We start from the raw sequence: 21,346 nt of genomic DNA, 5'->3' as shown, positions 1-21,346 counted from the left end.
CATGCTACAACATGGATGACCCTTGAAAACATTATGCTAAGTGAAAGAAGCCAGACACAAAAGACCACATGCTGTATGATTTTGTTTATATGAATTTTCCAGAACAGACAAATTTATAGAGACAAAAAATAGATTAGTGCCTATGTGGGGTTGGAGAGTTTAGGACAAATGAGTAGTGACTGCTAATGGGTATAGAATTTCTTTTGGAGGTGATGAAAATGTTCTAAAATTGATTATGGTGATGGTTTTGCAACTGTGGGAATACACTAAAAACTTCTGAATTATACAATTTAAATAGGTGAATTGTATGGTATATGAATTATATCTCAATAAAGCTGTTATTTGATAAAAGTTATCCAAATCATCAAAGAAGAAGTCAGATGACAAGATACACTGTGTAGAAAACCCAAAAGACTCCACCCCAAAATTGCTAGAATTGATACAGGAATTCAGCAAAGTGGCAGTATATAATCAATGCACAGAAGTCAGTTGTATTTCTATACACTAACAATGAGGCAGAAGAAAGAGAAATCAAGGAATCGATCCCATTTACAATTTCACCAAAACCCATGAGATGCCTACAAATAAACCTAACCAAAGAGGTAAAGGATTTGTACTCTGAAAACTAGAGAACACTTATGAAAGAAATTGAGGAAGACACAAAGAAATGGAAAAGCATTCCATGCTCATGGATTGGAAGAACAAATATTGTTAAAATGTCTATGCTACCCAAAGCAATCTACACATTCAGTGCAATCCTTATCAAAATACCATTAACATTTTTCACAGAGCTGGAACAATCCTAAAATTTGTATGGAACCAGAAAAGATCCCAAATAGCAAAGTAATGTTGAAAAAGAAAACCAAAGCTGGAAGCATCACAATTCCAGACATCAAACTGCATTACAAAGCTGTAGTCATCAAAACAGTGTGGTACTGGCAAAAAAGCAGAAACATAGACAATGGAATAGAATAGAGAACCCAGAAATGGACCCTCAACTCTGTGGTCAACTAATCTTAGCCAAAGCAGGAAAGAATATCCAATGAAAAAAAGACAGTCTCTTCAACAAAAGATGTTGGAAACATTGGACAGCCACATGCAGAAGACTGAAAACTGAACTACTGGGACTTCATCAAGATAAAAAGCTTTTGCACAGCAAAGGAAACAGTCAACAAAACTAAAAGGCAGCCTACGTAATGCAAGAAGATATTTACAAATGTCTTATCAGATAAAGAGCTAGTATCCAAAATCTATAAAGAACTCCAGCTTCAATTTGGCTTCAGAGGACTACAGCCCTGACCAACTACTTACTGGAGTACAATCTCATGAGAGGCCTTGAGTCAGAACCACACACCCAAGTTGCCCCTGAATTCCTGATCCACAGAAACTACATAATAAATATGTATTTATGTTTGAAGGCATGAAAAAATAAGAACTTATCAAACTCAACCCAAAAAACAAATAATCCACTCAAGAAATGGGCAGAAGACATAAACAGACATTTCTCCAAAGAAGACATAAAAATCACCAACAGACACATGAAAAATTTCTCCACATCACTCAGCATCAAGGAAAAACAAATCAAAACCACAATGAGATACCTCCCCATACCAGTCAGAACGGCTAAAATTAATAACTCAGGAAACAACAGATGTTGGTAAGTGTGTGGAAAAAGGGGAATCCTCTTACACTGCTGGTGGGAATGCAAGCTGGTGCAGCCACTCTGGAAAACAGTATGGAGGTTCCTCAAAAAGTTAAAAATAGAGCTACCCTACAACCCAGCAATTGCAGTACTAGGTATTTATCCAAAGGATACCAACATAGTGATTCGAAGGCGGACATGCACCCCAATGTTTATAGCAGCAATGTCCACAATAACCAACCTATAGAAAGAGCCCAGATGAACGGATAAAGAAGGTGTGGTATATATGTGTGTGTATGTGTATATGTGTGTGTATGTGTGTGTGTATATATATATGTATGTATATATATATGTATGTATATATATATATATATATATATATACACACACACATAATGGAATATTACCCAACTAAAAAATGAAATCTTGCCATTTGCAACAATGTGGATGGAACTAGAGAGTATTATGTTAAGTGAAGTAAGTTAGTCAGAGAAAGATAAATACCATATGATTTCACTCATATGTGGAATTTAAGAAACAAAACAGATGAACATAGAGGAAGGGAAGGCAAAATAAAATAAGATGAAAACAGAGAGGGAGGCAAACCATAAGAGACTCTTCACTGTAGGAAACAAACTTAGGGTTGCTGGAGGGGAGGTGGGTGGGGGAATGGGGTAACTGGGTGATGGGCATTAAGGAGGACACTTGATGTAATGAGCACTGGGAGTTATATGCAACTGATGAGCCACTGGATTCTACCCCTGAAATTAATAATACAGTATATGTTAACTAAATTGAATGTAATTTTTTTAAAAGCTGTTATTTGAAAATCCTCAATTGTATGAAAACAAACAACTCAATTTTTCTAAAAGGGCACAATATTTGAACAGACACTTCAGCAAAGCTGTACGGATGGAAAACAAATACATGAAAAGATGCTTAAGATCATTAGCCGCTAGGGAAATGTAAATCAAAACCACAGTAAGAAGGGCACCTGGCTGGCTCAGTCAGTAGAGCATGTGACTCTTGATCTCAGAGTTGTAAATTCAAGCCCCACATAGGGTGTAGAGATTATTTAAAAAATAAAATCTTAAAAAAAAATAAGACACCATAGCACTGTTATTAAAAATGACTTAAAAAGAAAAGAGCTAGACAACCATGTGCATTTAACCATGTGGCAACTCTCATATATTGCTGCTGAGAATGCAAAATGGCATAGCTCTTTTGGAAAACAGGCAATATCTTCTAAAGCTAAATAATTACCATATGACCTGGTAATCATACTCTCGTGTACTTTACCCTGGATAAATGAAAATTTATGATCCCACAAAAGCCTGTTCATGAATGTTTATAGCAGCTCCATTCATAATCACCAAAACCAAAAACAACCCAAATGTCTTTCAACAGTGAATGGATTAACAAACTGTGGTCATCTGAATAGTTTAATATTATGTGGCAATAAATAGGAATGAACTATTGACACCTGCAACAATTTGGATGAATCTCAAAGGCATGCTGAGTGAAAGAAGCCAGTTGCCAAAGGCTACATACTATTGATTCCACTTATGTAACATTCCAGAAAAGAAGAAACTAAAGATAGAGAGCAGGTCACTGTTTAACAGGAGTTAAGTGTCGATTGATTACAAAAGAGTAACACAAGGAAGTTTTCTGGGGTGATAAAGATGATCTGAATCCTGATTGTGAAGGCAATTAACAAATCTATACGCATGTTCCCACTTTTAGAAATCAACTACAGAAAAGTCAGGTTTACTGTATATAAACATAAAAAATAATAAAGTAACAATTTGTGATATATATGTATATCTAAATACATTTTATATGTGTCTGCATATCTGCATACACACATGCACGTGTACACAAAATGTAAACTCAACAATCACAGCAAGAATTGTTCAGAAGTTTAACCACCAACAAAAAGTTTTTGAGGTGAGTAATATTTTATCTCTGGATTATTTAGAATTGCTGGGCTATGGTGATCATTTAAAAGGCAGACCGGAGAACCTGGGTCGTCCAGTCAGTTAAACGTCTGACTCTTGGTTTTCAGCTCAGGTCTTGATCTCAGGGTTGTGAGATTGAGCCTGGCATCGGGCTCCACACTCAGCATGGAGTCTGCTTAAGACTCTCTCTGTCTCTCTCCCCAACTCTAAAATAAATAAATAAATCTTTAAAAAAAAAATTAAAAAATAAAAAGCAGATGAACTTGTAGTCCGTATTATTATTGTTTTTAATTCTCTACAAACAATGCATCTTCTCATTGTCTCCTCAGAAAAGGATGACTCCCACCACCCCAACTCTGGTATGCCACTCTCTTCTGTGGTTCTGGACTAAAAGCCCTTAACATAGAGAAAATGATCCCAGAAGCTGGAAATCAGTGGCTGAAAGGTCCTAAGGGATATGAATAGGACTCTGACAGTGTCTACTAGAGGTGACCAAATCCTGGTTTGAACAAATCAATTGTGTGTGTGTGTGTGTGTAAATTAGTAAGTAAGTAAGTAATAAGTAAGTTAAGTCCCCAGTGGGGGCAACTGGGTAAATCTTTTTTTTTTAAAGATTTTATTTATTTATTTGACACAGAGAGAGAGACCACAAGTAGGCAGAGCTGCAGGCAGAGGGAGAAGGAGAAGCAGGCTCCTTGCTGAGCAGAGAGCCTGATGCAGGGCTTGATCCCAGGACCCTGGGATCATGACCAGAGCTGACTCTTAACTGGCTGAGCCACCCAGGCACCCCTGCAACTGGGTAAATCTTAATATGTTTTGGGTATTAGGTGATATAAAGGAATTATTTTTAATATTGATAGTGTATTGATGATATGGTGGTTTTGTAAGAACATGTCTCATATTTTCGTGATGCATACTGAGGTATTTCACAGTGGAAATTCACAATGTCTATAATTTATTTTAAATTCCTCAAAAAAACTGGGTGAAGCAAACATGGCAAAACGTTAATTATTAAAGTTATGTGATGAGTATATAAGAATTTATTATACTCTAATGTATATTTTCTTACATGCTTGTAATTTTTCATAATAAATGGTTTTCAAAATTTTAAAAAATATATCAGAAAATCCCAGAAATATTGAGTCTTTAGTGCTAGAGACAGTGAACCCTCAATCCAGTAAAATCCCACAACCCTATCATGTACATCCTGAGATGAATTTGAATCAAAGAAAGCTTGAAGCATCTCAGTATCCCTTGGAAAAGAAAATGGAAAAGCAAGTAACATGCTTTATTAAGCTTCTACCTTAAAATGCTAAAACAAAGACTATTTAGGGCTGAAATGGCCAAACATTCAGCTATACTGAAAGCTTGGTTTTCCAGCAGGCCTTATTCTCTGCAGAAGCCTTTGCAGAGAGGACATCAATTCCTTTTTTTTTTTTTTTTAAATCAATGTGACTTTGGTGTCAGTCACTTGGAAATAGTAGTCTTATCACATTCTTGACCTATGGGGCTAAGTCATAGAGGGCCATGTAGCTTTCACTTTGTTTACTGGAACATCTGCTCTTAGAAACTTGAGTCAACATGCAAGAGGTCTGATACCCTTAGGCCACCATGACAGAAGGACTACAGATAGGTGCTCCAGTCAGTGGTCCAGCTGAGCCCAGCCTTCCCGCCCTCCACACAAAAGCACCAGACATGTGACTGAAGCTATCACCCTCCAGACCAACAAATCCACTAGCTGAATACCACCAACTGATCACCATCAACACTATATGGAAAAAAGGCCAACCCAGTCACACCCTGCTCAAATTCCTGACCCACAAAGTCGTAAGATAATAAGATGGTTATTGTTTTAAGTCACTAAATTTGGGGGTCATTTATTATGCAGTAATAGTTAATAGTAACAGTTTTAATGGGGCCTGAAACTTTAAGAAAAAGAAGTCATCTGACCATGCACACAAAGTGCAAGACCTTGAAAGGGACCTGTACAAGTAACAAGTCTTTTATTTTTTTTTAAGACTTTATTTTAGATTTACAGAAAAATTAAGAAGACAGTACAGAAAGTTCCCATGTACCCCGTATTCAGCTTTGCCTATTATTAACATTTTCCATTAATGTGGTGCATGTGTTACAATTAACAAACCAATATTGATACATTCACATTAACTAAAGTCCATTCTTCATTCAGATCTCCATTCCAGTAGTTTTGGGGTGTTTTTGGTTTTTGTTGAGTTTTTTCGTAAGTTTTTATTTTAATCACCCTGTGCTCATCAGGACAAGTGCACTTCTTAATCACCTGTTTCACCGTTCCCCCCACCCACCTCTCCTCTGGTAACTCCCCCTTTGTTACCCTTGCCTCAGTTTGTTCTCTATAGTTAAGAATCTGTTTCTTGGTTTGTCTCTCTCTCTCTTTTTTCCCTTTGTTCATTTAATTTGTTTCTTAAACTCCATATATGAGTGAAATCATATGGTATTTGTCTTTCTCTGACTGACTTATTTCACTTAGCATTATACTTTCTAGCTCCATCCATATTGTTGCAAATGGCAGGATTCCATTTGTTTTTATGCCTGAATAGTATTCCATTGTATACATACATATACCACATCTTCTTTATCCATTCATCGATCAATGGATACTTGGGCTTCTTCCATATCTTGGCTATTGTAAATAATGTTGCTATGAACATAGGCATGCATGTATCCCTTCAAATTAGTGTTTTTGTATTCTTTGGGTAAATACCCAGTAGTGTGATTGTTGGATGGTAGGGTAGTTCTATTTTTAACTTTTGGAGGAACCCCCATACTGTTTTCCAGAGTGGCTGCACCAGTTTGCATTCCCACCAACAGTGCAAGAGGGTTCCTTTTTTCCCACATCCTCCCCAAGACCTGTTGTTTCTTGTGTTTTGATTTTAGCCATTCTGACAAGTGTTAGGTGATATCTCATTGTAGTCATGATTTGCATTTCTCAGGTGATGAGTGATATTGAGCATCTTTTCATGTGTCCGTTGGCCATCTGGATGTCTTCCTTGGAAAAATGTTTGTTCCTGACTTCCACCCATTTTTAAATTGGGTTATTTGTTCTTTGGGTATTGACTTATATCAGTTCCCTATATATTTTGGATACTAACCCTTTAATGGATGTGTCATTTGCAAATATCTTCTCCCATTCCATACGTTGCCTTTTAGTTTTCTTGATTGTTTCCTTTGATGTACAGAAGATTTTTATTTTGATGAAGTCCCAATAGTTTATTTTTGCTTTTGCTACCCTTGCCTCAGGGAACCTCTCTAGAAAAAAGTTGCTACACCTGATGCCAGACAAATTACTGCCTGTGCTCTCTTCTAGGATTTTTATGGTTTCATGTCTCACAATTGCATCTTTAATCCATTTTGAATTTATTTTTGTGTATGGTGTAAGAAAGCAGTTCAGTTTCATTTTTTTTGCATGTTGCTGTCCAGTTTTCCCAACATCATTTGTTGAAGAGACCATCTTTTTACCATTCGGTATTCTTTCCTGCTTTGTCATAGATTAATTGACCATATAATTGTGGGGTTATTTCTGGATTTTCCATTCTGTTTTATTAATCTATGTGTCTTATTTTTGTGCCAGTACCATACTGTTTTGATCACTACAGCTTTGTAATATAACTTGAAGTCTGGAATTGTGACTCCTCCAGCTTTGCTTTTCTTTTCAAGATTGCTTTGGCTATTCTGGGTCTTTTGCGGTTCCATACAAATTTTAGGATTGTTTGTTCTAGTTCTATGAAAAATCCTGTTGGTAATTTGATAGGGATTGCATTAAATGTGTAGATTGCTTTGGGTAGTATAGGCATTTTAAAGCCATTTGTTCTTCCAACTCATGAGCATGGAATGTCTTTCCATTTCTTTGTGTCTTCTTCAATTTCTTTCATCAGTATTTTATAGTTATCAGAGTACAGGTCTTTCAGCTCTTTGGTTAGGTTTGTTACTAGGTATCTTATTTTTAGTGCAGCTGTAAGTGGGAATGTTTTCTTAATTTCTCTTTCTGTGGCTTCATTATTGTTATATAGAAATGCAACAGATTTCTGTAGATTGATTTTGCATCCTGTGACTTTACCGAATTGGTGTATCAGTTCTAGCAGTTTTTTGGTGCAGTCTTTCTGGTTTTCTATATATGTTATTATGTCATCTGCAAATAGTGGGAGTTTTACCTCTTCCCTACTGATTTGGATTTTCTTTATTTCTTTTTGTTGTCTGATTGCTGTAGCTAGGACTTCCAGTACTATGTTGAATAGAAGTGATGAGAGTGGACATCCTTGTCTTGTTCCTGGCTTTAGGGGAAAGGCTCTCAGTTTTTCCCCATTGAAGATGATGTTAGCTCTGGGTTTTTCATATGTGACATTTATTATGTTGAGGTACATTCCCTCTAAACATACTTTTTTTTTTAAGATTTCATTTATTTATTTGAGAGAGAGAGATCATAAGTGGAGGGGTGGGGGGAGAGAAGCAGACTCCCTATGGAGCTGGGAGCCCAACACGGGGCTCCATCCAGGGATGGACCCCCGCATCAAGTTCTGCACTCAGTGGGGAGTCTACTTAAGGATTCTCTCTCTCCCTTTGCCCCTCCTTGCTGTTCTCTCTCTCTCTCTAAAATAAATAGATAAATCTTTTTTAAAAAATAAATAAAATAAAATAAAATAAAATCTTGGGGCACCTGGTGACTCATTCAGTTAAGCAGTCTGACTTGATCTCAGCTCAGGTCTTGATCTCAGGGTCATGAGTTCAAACCCCACATTGGACTCCACACTGGGTGCGGAACCTATTTAAAATAAATAAATGTCAAAAATAAAAAAATAAACTCTCCATTCAAGTATGTTACTTATATCTATTTTGCTTAGATATCCAGCTGTAACCTTGTCCTCTTCTTTCATTTGGGGCACATTCCTCTGTCTTCTCATTTTGTCTAAGTCTCTGTGCCTGCTTCTCTGTATTAGGAAAGTCAGCTATGTCTCCTGTTCTTGAGGGTAATGGCCTTCTGAAGAAGAGGTCTTGAAGTGCCCAGCAGTGTGCCCTCTGTCCCCCAGGGCCTCCAATGTGTGCTGCATGCACTCTGCTCTTGTGTCCCTGACACATTTTTCTTCAGGCCAATGGTCTGCTGAGGGTCTCTTTGCCTGTTGTACACAGTGTTTGGTCCCTGGCCTGGATGTGGTACATTTTCACTAGGTGTACTCTGGTCTGCTTGTGAAATAAGACCTGTTGCCACTACCACCAGAACCAAGGCCTCACAAAACTTCCAGGTCAGGAGATATGGTGTTGGCAGGGTTTTGGGCTGGTCTTCTGGGTGAGGGGGCTGGCCATGCTGGGGCTGAGGCAAGTACAGTTGGGAAGGGTGGTTCTTCTGAAGCATGGAGTGTGGGGTTTGGTGTAAGCAAATTAGGTAGTGAGTGTTGGCACTGCTCTGTGTTTATGCTGATGAGCAGAGGAGGGAAATGGTGCCAGCTATGTTCCTTTGTTCCTGGAAAGGTCTTTTCATGAAAACTGCCTCTTTAGGACATGCTCTGAGATGAACAGCTAACCTCCCCACTGTGTATTTCAGGCGTTCCTGAGATCACTGTTTCCAAGCTGTATGTCCACAGGCTGTTTGCTCTGCCTTTTCTCCAAAAGCAGCCCTAATGTCCTCCAAGCTTTCCCAGAGCCAAGCACACTGACCTTTAAAACTCCAGGCTTTAAGCCCTTCTGGTTGCAAGAATTCATGAAATTCAGGCCCTGTTGCTTTCCAAGCCAATTGCTATGGGGATTTGTTTTCCCCGTGTGCTTCCCTGTGTGCTAGTTTGTCTCTTGCCCTTCTCTGTGACCGTGGCTCCCACCCCATGGCAGTGACCACTATTCCTTTCTCTCCCAAGTTGCATCTCTGTCTCTGCAATTCCTACCTTCTTTGGTGTGGCGTCTTCTCTACCTTTAGTTGGGGAGTTTGTTCTACCAGTCCTCAGATCAATTTCTGCGGTATTTAGGATAGTAATCTTGTATTTGTGGGAAGAGGCAAGCCTAGGGTCCTCCTACTCCACCACCATCTTCCTCTCTGAGTGACAAGACTTGAACTTTAAGTTCCATTGGTGTCACTGGGCCTTGGGGCAAGTGAGGATGGTCCTCAAAGTAGAAGAAAAAGGTAGGGCTTTCCAAGCAGAGGGACTTGCATGAGCAAAGATGCAGGAAAGTTCATGGTCTGTTAGGTGACTCTGATGAGCTCATTGGTCATGGTGAGGTGGGGATGGACAAGTGGGGAGAGGGCAGAAAGCCACTGAAGCTAAAGCTTCAGGGAGTAGAAAGCAGGGAAAGTTTGAAAGGGACCTGTACAGGTGGGGACCCCTTAAGTTTAAGCTTCATTGGTGTCACAATAAAGGCAGGGACAGGCTTCCCAGGGTCCTGCTCCAGGACAATAACCTTCACAGGGTGAAAAATTTTAAGAGAATTATTTTCAGAGGCCAGCCTTCTTGGAATGAACCAAAAAGGTGAGAGGCAGAACTCCAATGTCTGGGGTCTCAACAACCCCCCTCCCCCAGGCCCACAGCCTCCATTAAAGGAGTCCTATGTCCAGTGTGGAGAAAGGGTTGGGCCACTTCATCCCTCCCAAGGCCCTGTTGCCACCCACATGCTAACTCTTTCTACCATTTGGTGTCCACACCTAGAAGCCCCATAAGTTCCTCAAATTCTATATGTTGAACACTGAAATTTTTTCCTCACCTTCCAATCTTGTCTCTGCTCTAAGGGCCCACAACTCTGTCACCTGCAAAGAGTCAAGCAGCCCAGATACCTGGGAATTATCCATGAGCCCTCCTCCTGGTTTACTCCCCTCCAGCATCCATTGGATCAAGAGTAGAGGGTCTGGTTCCCAGTAGTTCTTGAAGTCAACCTTTTCTCTCCCTGTCCCTGCCCCCACTGGTCATTTTTGGGTGCTACCATCTTACATGACTCTTCCTTAAATGGGTTTGGCCTTCCCTAACAATGTATCCAGTCCAAATGCAAATCTCACCAGGCATGCTGTCACTGGCCCCCAGTACCCTCACTCTGAAACCTAGGTCCCTTACCCTGGAGCTTGAGGTTCCCCTTGATCTGACCCCTGACTTCTGTCCAACATCACCACCTGTCCCCACCTCCTCCTTCTCCACCTGCTCTTCCCTCACCAATTTCCTGATCACTAATGCTGCCCCTCACCAATGTCCTCAGGACTTAGCTGCAGCCTCACCTTCCCTCAGAAGCATCTCCCATCTGATGATCCTTCACTGTGGCCTGTTGCTCAGGCAGGGCACCTCCCATAACCTGTGACACTTTAGAGGATTTATAAGGGAAATTTGCTCCAGTCACTCAATCCCTCTGAACTGTGTACTCCTCTATGAAATGGGACAATACCTACACCAAAGTATCTGAGATTATAATGAATGTGCCTGGTCAGTTAGGCACTAAGCTAAAAGTTTTTTTTACACATTCTCTCAATCAATCCTCACAGCATCCAGACTGACAGTCACTATCAACCCCATTTCACTGAGGAGGAAGCTGAGGTGAAGTGTCCCAACTCACCTTTCCCTGGTCAGACCTCCCTGAGCCCTGGGGCACTGATCAGTGCATCCTCCTTGCCTGTTTAGTTGCTCCTGTCCACACCCCCACACACTGTGAGGTTTTAAAGGGTAGAGATGGTGCCTGTCTCGCACACTTGTGTATCCCAAGTTCCTAGAACTGGGTTTGGCATACAGTAAGTACTTAGTAAACATTTGCTAACTGAAGTAATTGTGAATGAATAAACTCAGCCAGAAACAGAGCCTGGATCCCAGCTCTTGGCTCTTTTTCACCCACTGAGCAGGATCTGTATGAAATGTGCTGTGTACAGGACCTGGTGCACAGTAGGTACTCAGTAATTTGTAGCTGCTGCTGTTGTTATGAAGAAAGAGGAGGAGGAGGAAAGTAAGTTTTAATGACTACAATAGCCCTAGCTCCCCCATGGTGATCAGGCCCAGGTCTTCCCAGTATCCAGGCCAAGCACAGCTCCAGCAGACTTAGGGGAAAGTTTGGGAATAAATATGGACTGTAGAGGTCAGGAGGAAACTCTCATCCCACCTTCTCCTCCCCACAAAGAAGAGGTGAGGCTGCTGCTGCCTCCCATGACTGGGATCCCAGTGATCCTCCCAGTGGAACTCAGCGGAGCTCAGGCCCCACCCTCCTCCCACCTGCTGCAGAGGCGCCTACTGGCCCAGCCCCACTCCCACCACTGCCACCTAACAAACTGGCTTGAGCGTCCTGGGTTCCGAGTCTGACTCTGCAGAACCTGAACGTACAACCCTGGGCCTGTCACTGTCAGTTTCTGAGCCTCAGTCTTCCTGACTGCTCAGTAGGCAGTGGGGTCAGGGGCATGCATGGGTGCAGCCCTTCGCCAGGTGTCAAGGTTGTGACTTACAGCCCTGGGGTTCCATCCCCAGGTCTGGGCCACCAAGACTCACAGGGCCGGGGATGAGAAGAACCTGGGAACCCCACTATTCCACCCTCTCAAAGTTTCACCACTCACGAATCATTCTGAGCTCAGCCAAAGCGCTGGCCGCCTGGAGCTGAGGCAAGGTACTTCCCCTCTCTGAGCCGCAGGAGTACATGGGGGGATCTGCAGAGCCCCCACCTTCAGCCAGGAGAGACCGCTCCAGGAGAGGAGGAGGTTCACCCTAACAGGGCAGAGGAAAAGAGGTCCAGAGTCCCCGGATTGGTTGGACGGGTCTATAAACCACTCTGGACCTCAGTTTCCTCCTTTGTAAAATGGACCCATTAATAAACAATTCACCAGATTATTCCGGGTTTGCTGTGAGGATGAACTAAAATACTAATCTTGAAATCTTTGAAGCTCTGGATGTTCTCAAGAGTGGATAATGTGGGCCCCCAAGCCAACCCCTGGGGTCTGGCTTAAGCACCAGCAGGAAACAAGGAACTTGGGGAGACTCAGTATAAGTCCCTCCTGAAACCAAGAGACCCAGAGCGATCTTAGATTCACCTTGAATGGGGATGAAGGCAGAGGCCAGAAAGGCGGCAGCTGGAACCTGGACTAAGAGAGGACCCGAGGCTTCCAAAAACCTGGAGTAGGAGGACGACGTGGGAGGCTTGAGAGAGCAGCGTGAAGGGCAAGAAAGTTCACACTTCTAAAAGCTCCTGGCTTCTCTAGCCTTCCTCTTTTTTTCTAGTAACTCTTCCCTCTTCTTTCTCCTCTCTCCCTCTTCTTTCCTTCCTACCTTCGTTCCCTTTTTCGCCTCTTCTGTTGCCCCCCATCTTTCTTCTCTCGCTCCTTCTTGCCCCACCTCCATCTCGTTGTCACCCTCGCACTTTATAACCAAACAGCCAAACCCCTTTCCAATTAAAGTGGAATTAGGCAACTCAATCAAATTAGTTCCCTATTAAAGCCCTTCTTTATTAAACCGTTTTCTTGTCCTGCTATTAAGTTTCACCGCCTGGCGGAACTTGAGCCGGCCCCAGAAGTTTACCTTGGGATGTCGCCGGGCCCAGACTAGGGGAGGGAGCACCCTGTTTCCCGGAGAGGGGGAGTCACCCTGCAGGGAGCAGAGCAGGCCCGGGGCGGTTGGAGGAGGGGGTCGGCGGGGGACCCACTATTGTGCTCAGCCGGGAGTGAGGAGGGAAGGTAACTAGGGTGCTGAGCGAGGTCTGGCTGGAAGGCGCATCCTCACAGCCACTTTCGGATCACCCTGTCTCTTGGCGAGGGCAGCGCCCCACCACCCCTACCACCCCAAAATAACTCCCAGGCCACTAGCCTTCGTGGGAGAAGGGTCGCAGCTCTCCCTCCCCAGCCGCCGCCTCTGTCACCTGGGTTCCAAACCTCTTTGAGAAGGGAAGCGCGCATTGTGCGACCCCGGCTGTGTCCAAATCTGAGGCCCGGGGAGAACCGAAATCCGGCCTCCAGCCTCTCGGGATTCCGTAAGAGGCTCTGCCCAAAATCCAGGGATCCTGAGCACTGGCAAGGCGACCCGTTGCGCCCGCGCGCCCAAAACCGGAGTGGGAAGGACGCGGGGTCCCAGAGGCGCAGGGGGCACCGCTCCTCGCGGGGCTCTGAGCCGCGCGCCACTCCCGTCGGCGGGGCCTTTCCCGACGCCACAGAAAGTTTTCCGGCCCGCACCCCGAGGGTCGGACACCAGCCGGACTGAAGTCTAGCTGGCACCGCGGGCCCGAACGCGAATTCAAGACCTTTTCAATCCGGCCTACCGAGGAGCAGGACGGGATCCGGTGCTGTTTTCTTAGAAAATAACATTTATTTCTAGCTCATGTCTATGCAAAGGAAAGCACAAAGCGAGCCATTCTCTGCAGCAGCGTTTCCCGCTGCCGTCCCTTCGGGCCGGGGGTTTGGCGAGTCCCGGGAGGCAGGGATGGGCTCTCGGGCGGGCGGTTCTGGCTCAGTCACTCGTTGCTCTGTTCCTGCTTCAGTGCGCACCTTGACCGCATCTTAGGGAGAGATCGGCCGCAGGCAAGAGGGGCGGGTGGGCAGGATTTGTCCCGAGTTTACAATATATTTAATCTATAAAACCTGATAAGTACAATGCGCGCATAGTCTACTTTTTTCCATTTTGTCCTTTTTTTTTTTGCTTGTTTTTGAATATTTTTCACGTTAATACCGAGGTCACCTACAGATTACAATTAATAACTTAGAATTCCATTTTATAACATTATACACTGGCTTGTATATATATATGTATAGATTATATATAGATTTATACATATATAAAAACTCACACTGCACCAAGGAAACCCATGCTTATTGGCATAAGCAACAGAGAGCGACAAATACCGCAACGAGGAAAGTGCACCTTAGAACTTGTTTCCTTTTTTTTTTTTTACAATTGATATCGATATATATATATGTGTGTCCCAAAGACTCAACTCAGTGTCAAGAGATTTATACATCCTAAATTTATATTTGTTAGAGCGAACATTTTTTAAAAAATTTTAATAAGGAGAGGGATACACAGAAGACAGATTCTCGGACTATCCTGCCATCCACTGGAGAGCGGGCGGGTGGGATGAGCACAGGAAAAGGAGAGGCAGGAGCGTGTGCGGCGGCCGCAGCCTCTGAATTCTCAAGAATTCCCGGCCTTTTGAAGGGCTGGAGGAGCCTTGGGAGGTGGCCAGAGGATGAGGATCAGGACCACGCACCCTCTCCGAGAACACCTGCATCTGTAGTTGCTCCCCCTTTGCTCAGCTCTCTGCCCACCTTCCAAAACAAAACCGAAAATCACCTTTGAGCGAGAACACCCCAGCCGGGGCGCACAGAGCGCCCCGGGCAAAGAAGGACCGGCGGCCCGCGGGATCAAGGCTGGGGTCCCCGTTTGGGGGCGGCCCGGTGCCGGGCCCCTGGCCCTACTGCTTCTCAGGGGCGCCGTTGACCATAGGCCCGTACAGGCCGCCGCCGTAGGTGGGCTCCTTGTGCACCGCAGCGGCGGCGGCCGAGCGGTCGCGCATGAGGTCGCTGAAGGCGTAGTCCATGGGCGGGCGGAAGCCGAGTGTGGGCACCAGGCCGGCGGTCGAGTAGGGAGCCATGAAGGCCAGGCCACGGCTGTGCGCCGCTGCCGCCGAATAGGCCAGGCGCAGGGGGCTGAGGCCGAGCGGCGCACCCAGCGGGTAGGCGCCTGCGTCGGCGCCGAAGTGGCTGGCGTTGGGCTGCAGTGGTGAGAATGCCGAGCGGCTGCTCAGCGAGCCCAGCGCCCCAGGCGCCATGGCGCCGGCCAGCAAAGGTCTGTGGTGCGGAGGAGCGGCGGGGCCGGCCTGCAGCGGCGCGGGCAGCCCCGGCCCCCCGGCAGCGGCGGCGTCGACGCGGCCCGGCCACGCGTCGTCCGCGGCTGCTACTGCACCCACTGCGGCCTTATCAGGGGGCACGGCGGGACCGAGGCCGGCTGCCAAGCCCCCGCGGTGGTGGTTCAGCACCTGCTCGATGGCCTGCACCACGTCGCCGCCGCAACCCTGCAACACCAGCTCCAGGACGCCTCGCCGGTGGCCCGGGAAGACGCGCGTCAAGATGTCCAGCGGCGTCCGCTGCCGTGGACCCGGGCCCCCGCCCAGCCCTGGAGCGGGAGCGGCCTCTGCCTCTTCTTTGTCGGCCTCAGAACCGGATTCGGAGCCCAAAGGGCTGGCGGAGCCCGGGCTGTCCTCCTCGCCACCGCCTCCCGGGCCTGCACTGCCCGGGCAGCTCCCACCTGCCTCCTTGGAGGCCCGGGCCAGGGGCGACCCTGAGAAGGACTCGCCGTCGCCGTTCTCCGAGCCCGAGCCCGGCCGTACCTCCGGAGAAGATGTCCCGGGCCCCGAGTCCGCGCCGTCGGGTGATAAGGGCTTCCCCGGTGGCGGCTGCGGGCTGCCGGGGTGGCCGGTCTGAAGCAGCGTCTTGGGGAACAGGTCAAACTTCTGTAACTTGGCCTCTAGGAGGGGAGAAAAGGGGATGTGAGGCGTGATTAGGGGCGGGGAGGTGAGGCACCCTCAGCACATCAGCCCTTTGGACCGCAGTTTCCTGAACCTGAGGACCCTCATTCACTGGACTCCGGCGCCCCCTCCTTTTTTCTCCAGCATTCCTTACTCTCTGAGCCCCTACAGTTCTCACTTCCCCTACCCCCCAGGGCGCACTCTTTCTGTACCAGAACCCCAACCACCTGTGCCCTGTAAATTCAATGTCCAGTTCCCCTCTTCCACATCTGTGCCCCAACACCTCCACCCTTATCCTCCTTCCTAGCCGGGTCCCTGACCCGGCAAAGTGGCCTGGCCCAGAGTTCAAGCAGGAGACAATATAACTTCCACCTATATATACCACCTACTGTATAGAGGACCCCACTCCACATCCATCATTCCAAGAGCGAACCCTGCCCTGGGCACCCTCTGGCCCTGGGCAACATAGCTTGTTAGGGAAGGCACCTTGGGTATCTAAGAGATCCCAAGGCTTTCTGCAGGCAAAAATAGAGCCCCTATTTCTAATCAACCCTTTCCAAAATTAAAACCTAAGAAGTTCTTTACTCCCAAGATGAGGGCTGAGAGGCCCCGCAATGGCCCCAGCCTTAATTTCTTCCCTCCCTAGAAAAAGGCGAGAAATTCTTGAAGAGGAGGGTGGGGCCAGACGGGGAGTAGGGGGTTAGAAGAATGGGGATCGAGGGAAGCGAGAGAGCGCCTACTCTTGAGAAAACGGGGACAAGTGGGGAAAGAAGCTAGAAAGAAGGAGCAGGCGCAGCGTGCGGTTGTCCGGGGAGCATTAGGAACTGGAGAAAAGGAATCACACGGGGAAAGGAAAGAGGTGTTCCTGACACCCAGAGAAAGCGGGTGGAGGGTGCGGGGGAGGAGGACTGGGAGAGGGCCGGATTTCTGAAGAGAGTTGGGAAGGGAACCACGGCAAGTGGAGAAGAGCAGAACCAAGGTTAAAGGTTCCACGCTGGGGAGACCGAGCCAAGTGAGCAGGGAAGGTGGGACCCGGCCGCCTTTGGGTAGAGGAGATACGATTCCAGCGTCTACATTTGGGCCCGCGGTGAGAGAAGGGGGTGAAGGGCAAATTCTTCAGAAAGGGGAGAAAGAATTTATGTGTTTGTGCCCCAGATCAGGGCCTGGGTGCGCCGCGAACTCTTAGCAGTCGGGCGTTTGGAAGAGGGGATTCCACTCTTTCAGTACCAAGACAAGTCCCTGGGCCGCGTGCCCCCAGGCCCGGGCCCCGCTCCCTTTCCTCCCGGCCCGGCGGCGCGCTCACCTGAGCTCCCCGCGCCCGCTGCGCCGCCTCCGGTCCCCGCGGGCGCTCCCGCTCCCGGCCCCCCGCCGTCGGCGGCGCACACGGAGCCGAAGACCTCGTAGGCGGGTCGCGGCGGGATAATGCCGTTGGCGGCGGCGAGCGCCAGGCCCTCGGCAGTGCCGTAGAGCAGCTGTAGCTCGCGCGCCTCGTTCTCCTCCTGCGCCTGTTGCCGGCGCAGCGCCACCTGCGCCGCCATGACGCGCTGGCGCTCGGCGATGAGCGTGCACTTGGCGCACAGGCAGTCCTTCCAGCGGCAGTAGCGTTTGTGGCCCTTGAGCGCCGACACGACGCCGTGGTTGCGGCAGCGCGCGCACTTGGGGGTCCGCGGGTACTTCTCCGCCGCCCGCAACAACAGCGGCGGCGCTCTTAGCAAGCCGCCCGCCACGCTCACCGGTAGCGACGCGGCCGCCGCCGCCGCCGCCGCCACCGACGCCACCGACGCCACGGGCGGCCCTGTCGCTGTTGCCGCCGCCGTTGCTGCGCCGGGCACGCTAGGCAGCTCGGAGCGCAGCTCCATGGCAGGACCTGGCGTAGAAGACGGTGGGAAGAAGGAAGAGACTTGCGGTGAGGAGCGCACGGTGTGCTAAGCTACAGCGTACCCTCGAGGAGATCAGGCTTAGGGAGGGAAAGTCGCGGAAGTTTGGCTAGTGGTTGCCAAATTGCTGGAAGGAGGTACCTTCGGATCCCCCTTGTAAAGCCGAGCTCCCCCACCCTATTCCCACCAGAGCTCTTCTTCTTATATCTGATTTATGCGCTGGGTCTAAGATTTCGTTTGAATCGGTGGTTCCGCTGGAAAAAAAAAAAAAAAAAAGATAAATTTTGAAAAGTCACTGGTTCAGGTGGATATAACGAGGGTGTGGAAAGGAAAGTATTATCCCCCCCAAAGTTTAGCTTAATTGGGGCGAGACGGGTAGAGAGAAATGTCTGTTTGATGGGACTTGGATTAGAGAGAAAATTTTGACTCAACAGTCAGACTAGATACCAAGAGCAAAACAAAACAAAACAAAATTCGAGGCGAACTGCTCAGTTTTGTGGAAAGGTGAAAAGGAGAGAGCTATCAAAGCACACAAGGCATAGAGTTCAGCTGGCTGGGTCTGAAGTTTTTATGCTGGTGGGAGCAGGAGAGTTAGAAAAATCAGGGACAGAAAAGAATAGCTCTAGGAATAGAGTGAAGGCTAGATAACAAAACAAACATCTCAGGAGCAAAGTTAGGCCGTGGGGCCCCAGGGACCCGTGAAAATGCGGGGGCTACAAGTTTCATGGTGCAGAGGGCCTCCAGAGAATGGTGGAGAAAAATGAGTGTGATGAGTTTAGTAGGCGTGGGGCAGAGTTAAAGAGAAAATTAAGCCCAAGAAACTTTGGTCAGGCAAACACAGCCAGAAGGTTAGCTTGAGGAGTGAGGAAAACAAAAACCAGCTGATATGGATGTCTGGGTCCCAGGGTTCACGTGGGGGAGAGAGGTGTGCATGAGAAAAAAACAAAAAACAAAACAAAAAACCCTGCAGGCAAAGGTTGTGGGTGGAGTAAAACCTGTGGCACGATTTTTACCCCTGTCGTCTGGAAGAGTAGTCGGGAAGGAAAAGGTATCTTGCGGAAAGTTAGGTATTTCTGGAGGGAGATCCTTTCCTTGACCGTCTCACACTGCTGTCTCTTCCCCTCCGGTTTTAGGGACAGAATCGTCAGACACGCCCTCCCCATCCTGGGATCCCCCGCGGGACCCTATTTGGGTGCAGGTTCTCGAGTTCTGGGCTCGGAATTGGGTTCCTGGGACTTGGACGGCCCAGGAGACAGCACCGAGGCAGGGGAGTCGCCTCTGGACCTGGCTATGGAGTCTCACCTGTGCTGCGGCCTCAGAAGGCCCAAGCAGGCCCAGCCCCGAGCTTCGGCCCCGGGCTCCTCTGGGTCACCGGGTTCCCGCCAGAGCCCGGGCCAGAGTCCTGGGGTCTCCGCCCCAGTATCCTAGATCCCTTCCCTATTTGAGCTGCCTCTTCCCTCAGGCCCCTGGGCCGCGAAGTCCCTAGGGCCGGCGTGGCCCGGGCCTCGTCAACAGGGCCCTCAGGCCAGGCCGCCTCCCCTGCCCTCCCTGCGTCCCTCAACTACCTGCCTTGGGCTCGGGATCCTCCTCCTCCGCCGGCGCTTCACGCACCTACCAGCTCCGCTCGCGTTGCTGGCGCTCTTGGCCTCTTCCCCCTGCCCCCTGGTCCCTTATCTGACCACGTCACCCTCCTTCAGTCACCATGTCCGAACTTCCGGACCCCCTCAGAACGCTGCGCAGTCCAACCCTTCCGTCGGAAATCCGAGCCAGGGGACCGGTTAGGGACCGGCTGGCTGGAGCCCGCGACCCGGCCCTCGCCGCGCGGCGTCCCCTCGCGGAGCGCGCGGGACGCTGCGCACAGCCGCGCCCCAGTTGCCCGGCGCTGCCAGACTCTCAATGAGCCGCTCGCCTGCTCTATTGTTGCTCCTTAGGGCTCCATTAGACAGAATTGGACAACAATGTGGCGCCTGCCATTGGCCGGGGGAGGCAGACAGCGCTCTGATTGGCCGGGCCCGCGCCCGGGGAGCCCCGCATTCTACAGTGTCCGAAAGATTCGAAACTCCAAAAGCTCTACTGAGTGCCTCCCGGGAGGGGAGGGGCGCGCCAGGGAAGGAGTGGGGAAAAGTGGGCTAGGAGGAGCGTTGAAAATACCGTGACAAGTAGTTTCCGTGCGCCCTAGAGCGTGTGAATTGCGCCTAATTACCGTGTCCGGTGCGCCTCTACGTAGCCGTGTGTAACCCCTCGGCGTCTGGGACGCGGGCTTGGCTGCGCCGCTCTCACTGGCCGGGGGCGCTTGGCACGGCCGAGTTTCCCAAGTGGCCCTGGTGGCCGGGGGCGGGATAGGGGCAGGTGACAATTCAATTACCGCGGTCGGGGTGGGGGTGGAACGGGGACTCGGGGGTGGGGAAGGGAGAGGGTATATGGCATAAATGCCAAGAGGATTTTTCCTGCCTCTTTCCGGCTCTGTTACGGTATGCTCCCAAGTCCGGTGCGTTTGGGTTAGTTGGGGGCTGTTGTTTTGTTTTTTCCTCCTGCCGCCTTTAAAACACAGGTCCTTCATTTTAAAATTCCCGGTATGATAGTCATCAAGAAGGGTAAGTGTGGTTTACGAGGATTTTTTGTTTTTAAAGAGGAGTCCGGAGAGAACTGAGATTGCGCTTCCTGTCGGAGCCCTCCGAGTCCCTTGCGCTCCGCATCTTTCCTCTCCCCACCCCCTAATTCCGTCCCTTTGCCCCCTCTTGCTCTTTCCTCTCCTCACTTCTGCAGCACCTCGATTTCTTTTACGTGGTGGTGGGATTCTTTTTGTCAGTGTTATTTCGAATTAACAAAAAGTTTAATTTTCTTTTTTAAACGAAAGTAAAACGTGACCTCTCTGTCTCCCCAGATCCTCTTGCACGCAGGACGCGCATCCGTCTGTCGGTCCTTCCGGGCCTGAGACAAGGTCGCCACCGACCCCCAGGAGTAGTTTTAGCTTTCACCTTCCTCTCCCCTACTGACGTCAAGGCCCTGAGGAACAGTTTGATCTGCAGAGGAGGTAACAGGTTTTGGATTTTGTTTCCCTTTTGAATGGCAACATCTGGAATTAATGCTGCAGTCGTCGGGCAGGGTCGCCTTGGGTTTCTCTGTGATTCTCTGTGCCCTTTCTTTCTGTCTTTTCCTCGTTCCAATGTGCCCTCACTCTCATTTTTATTCTCCACTTCTCTCTTTCCTTCAGAGTAAAGAAAATTTGTTTAATTAATGGGAAAAATGAGTTTTCCAAAACGTTGTTCTCCCTCCACTCCCAACCATGCGTTTCCGTGATGTTCTTTAGAACTTTCAGGGCCACGGGGTTCTGGCCCGCCCGCCGTCTGGGGCGCAGGGGTACTGGGCGTGCAGACTCAGTCCAGGGGCCTCGGGATGCAGCCCCTTCCCCCTGGCACAACTCGTGGGCTGCACCCCGGCAGCCCAGC

At 48.3% G+C, this 21,346-nt stretch overlaps 1 protein-coding gene across 1 annotated transcript; it reads right to left on the bottom strand.

Annotated features, from left to right (window-relative positions):
- Positions 1-14,967: 14,967 nt before the first annotated feature.
- On the bottom strand, positions 14,968-17,879 carry DMRTA2 (DMRT like family A2). Its single transcript, XM_035020163.1, has 2 exons — positions 17,324-17,879; positions 14,968-16,019 (listed from the first exon to the last, which is right to left on the bottom strand). The coding sequence occupies exons 1-2, from the start codon at positions 17,877-17,879 to the stop codon at positions 14,968-14,970; spliced, it is 1,608 nt and encodes a 535-aa protein (XP_034876054.1).
- Between the last annotated feature and the right edge of the window lie 3,467 nt (positions 17,880-21,346).

The sequence above is a fragment of the Mirounga leonina genome, unplaced genomic scaffold, assembly GCF_011800145.1.
Source record: "Mirounga leonina isolate KUSES-001 unplaced genomic scaffold, KU_Mleo_1.0 Mir_173, whole genome shotgun sequence".
Taxonomy (NCBI): domain Eukaryota; kingdom Metazoa; phylum Chordata; class Mammalia; order Carnivora; family Phocidae; genus Mirounga; species Mirounga leonina.
The sequence above is the reverse complement of the archived record's forward strand: the minus strand, read 5'-3'. Positions and strand labels throughout refer to the sequence as shown.

Excerpts from the sequence above, each read along its gene's own strand:
- DMRTA2 (XM_035020163.1), bottom strand. The coding sequence starts at position 17,879 with ATGGAGCTGCGCTCCGAGCTGCCTAGCGTGCCCGGCGCAGCAACGGCG. Across the intron at positions 16,020-17,323 it reads AGCGGGCGCGGGGAGCTCAG|AGGCCAAGTTACAGAAGTTT; the intron begins GTGAGCGCGCCG and ends CTCCCCTCCTAG.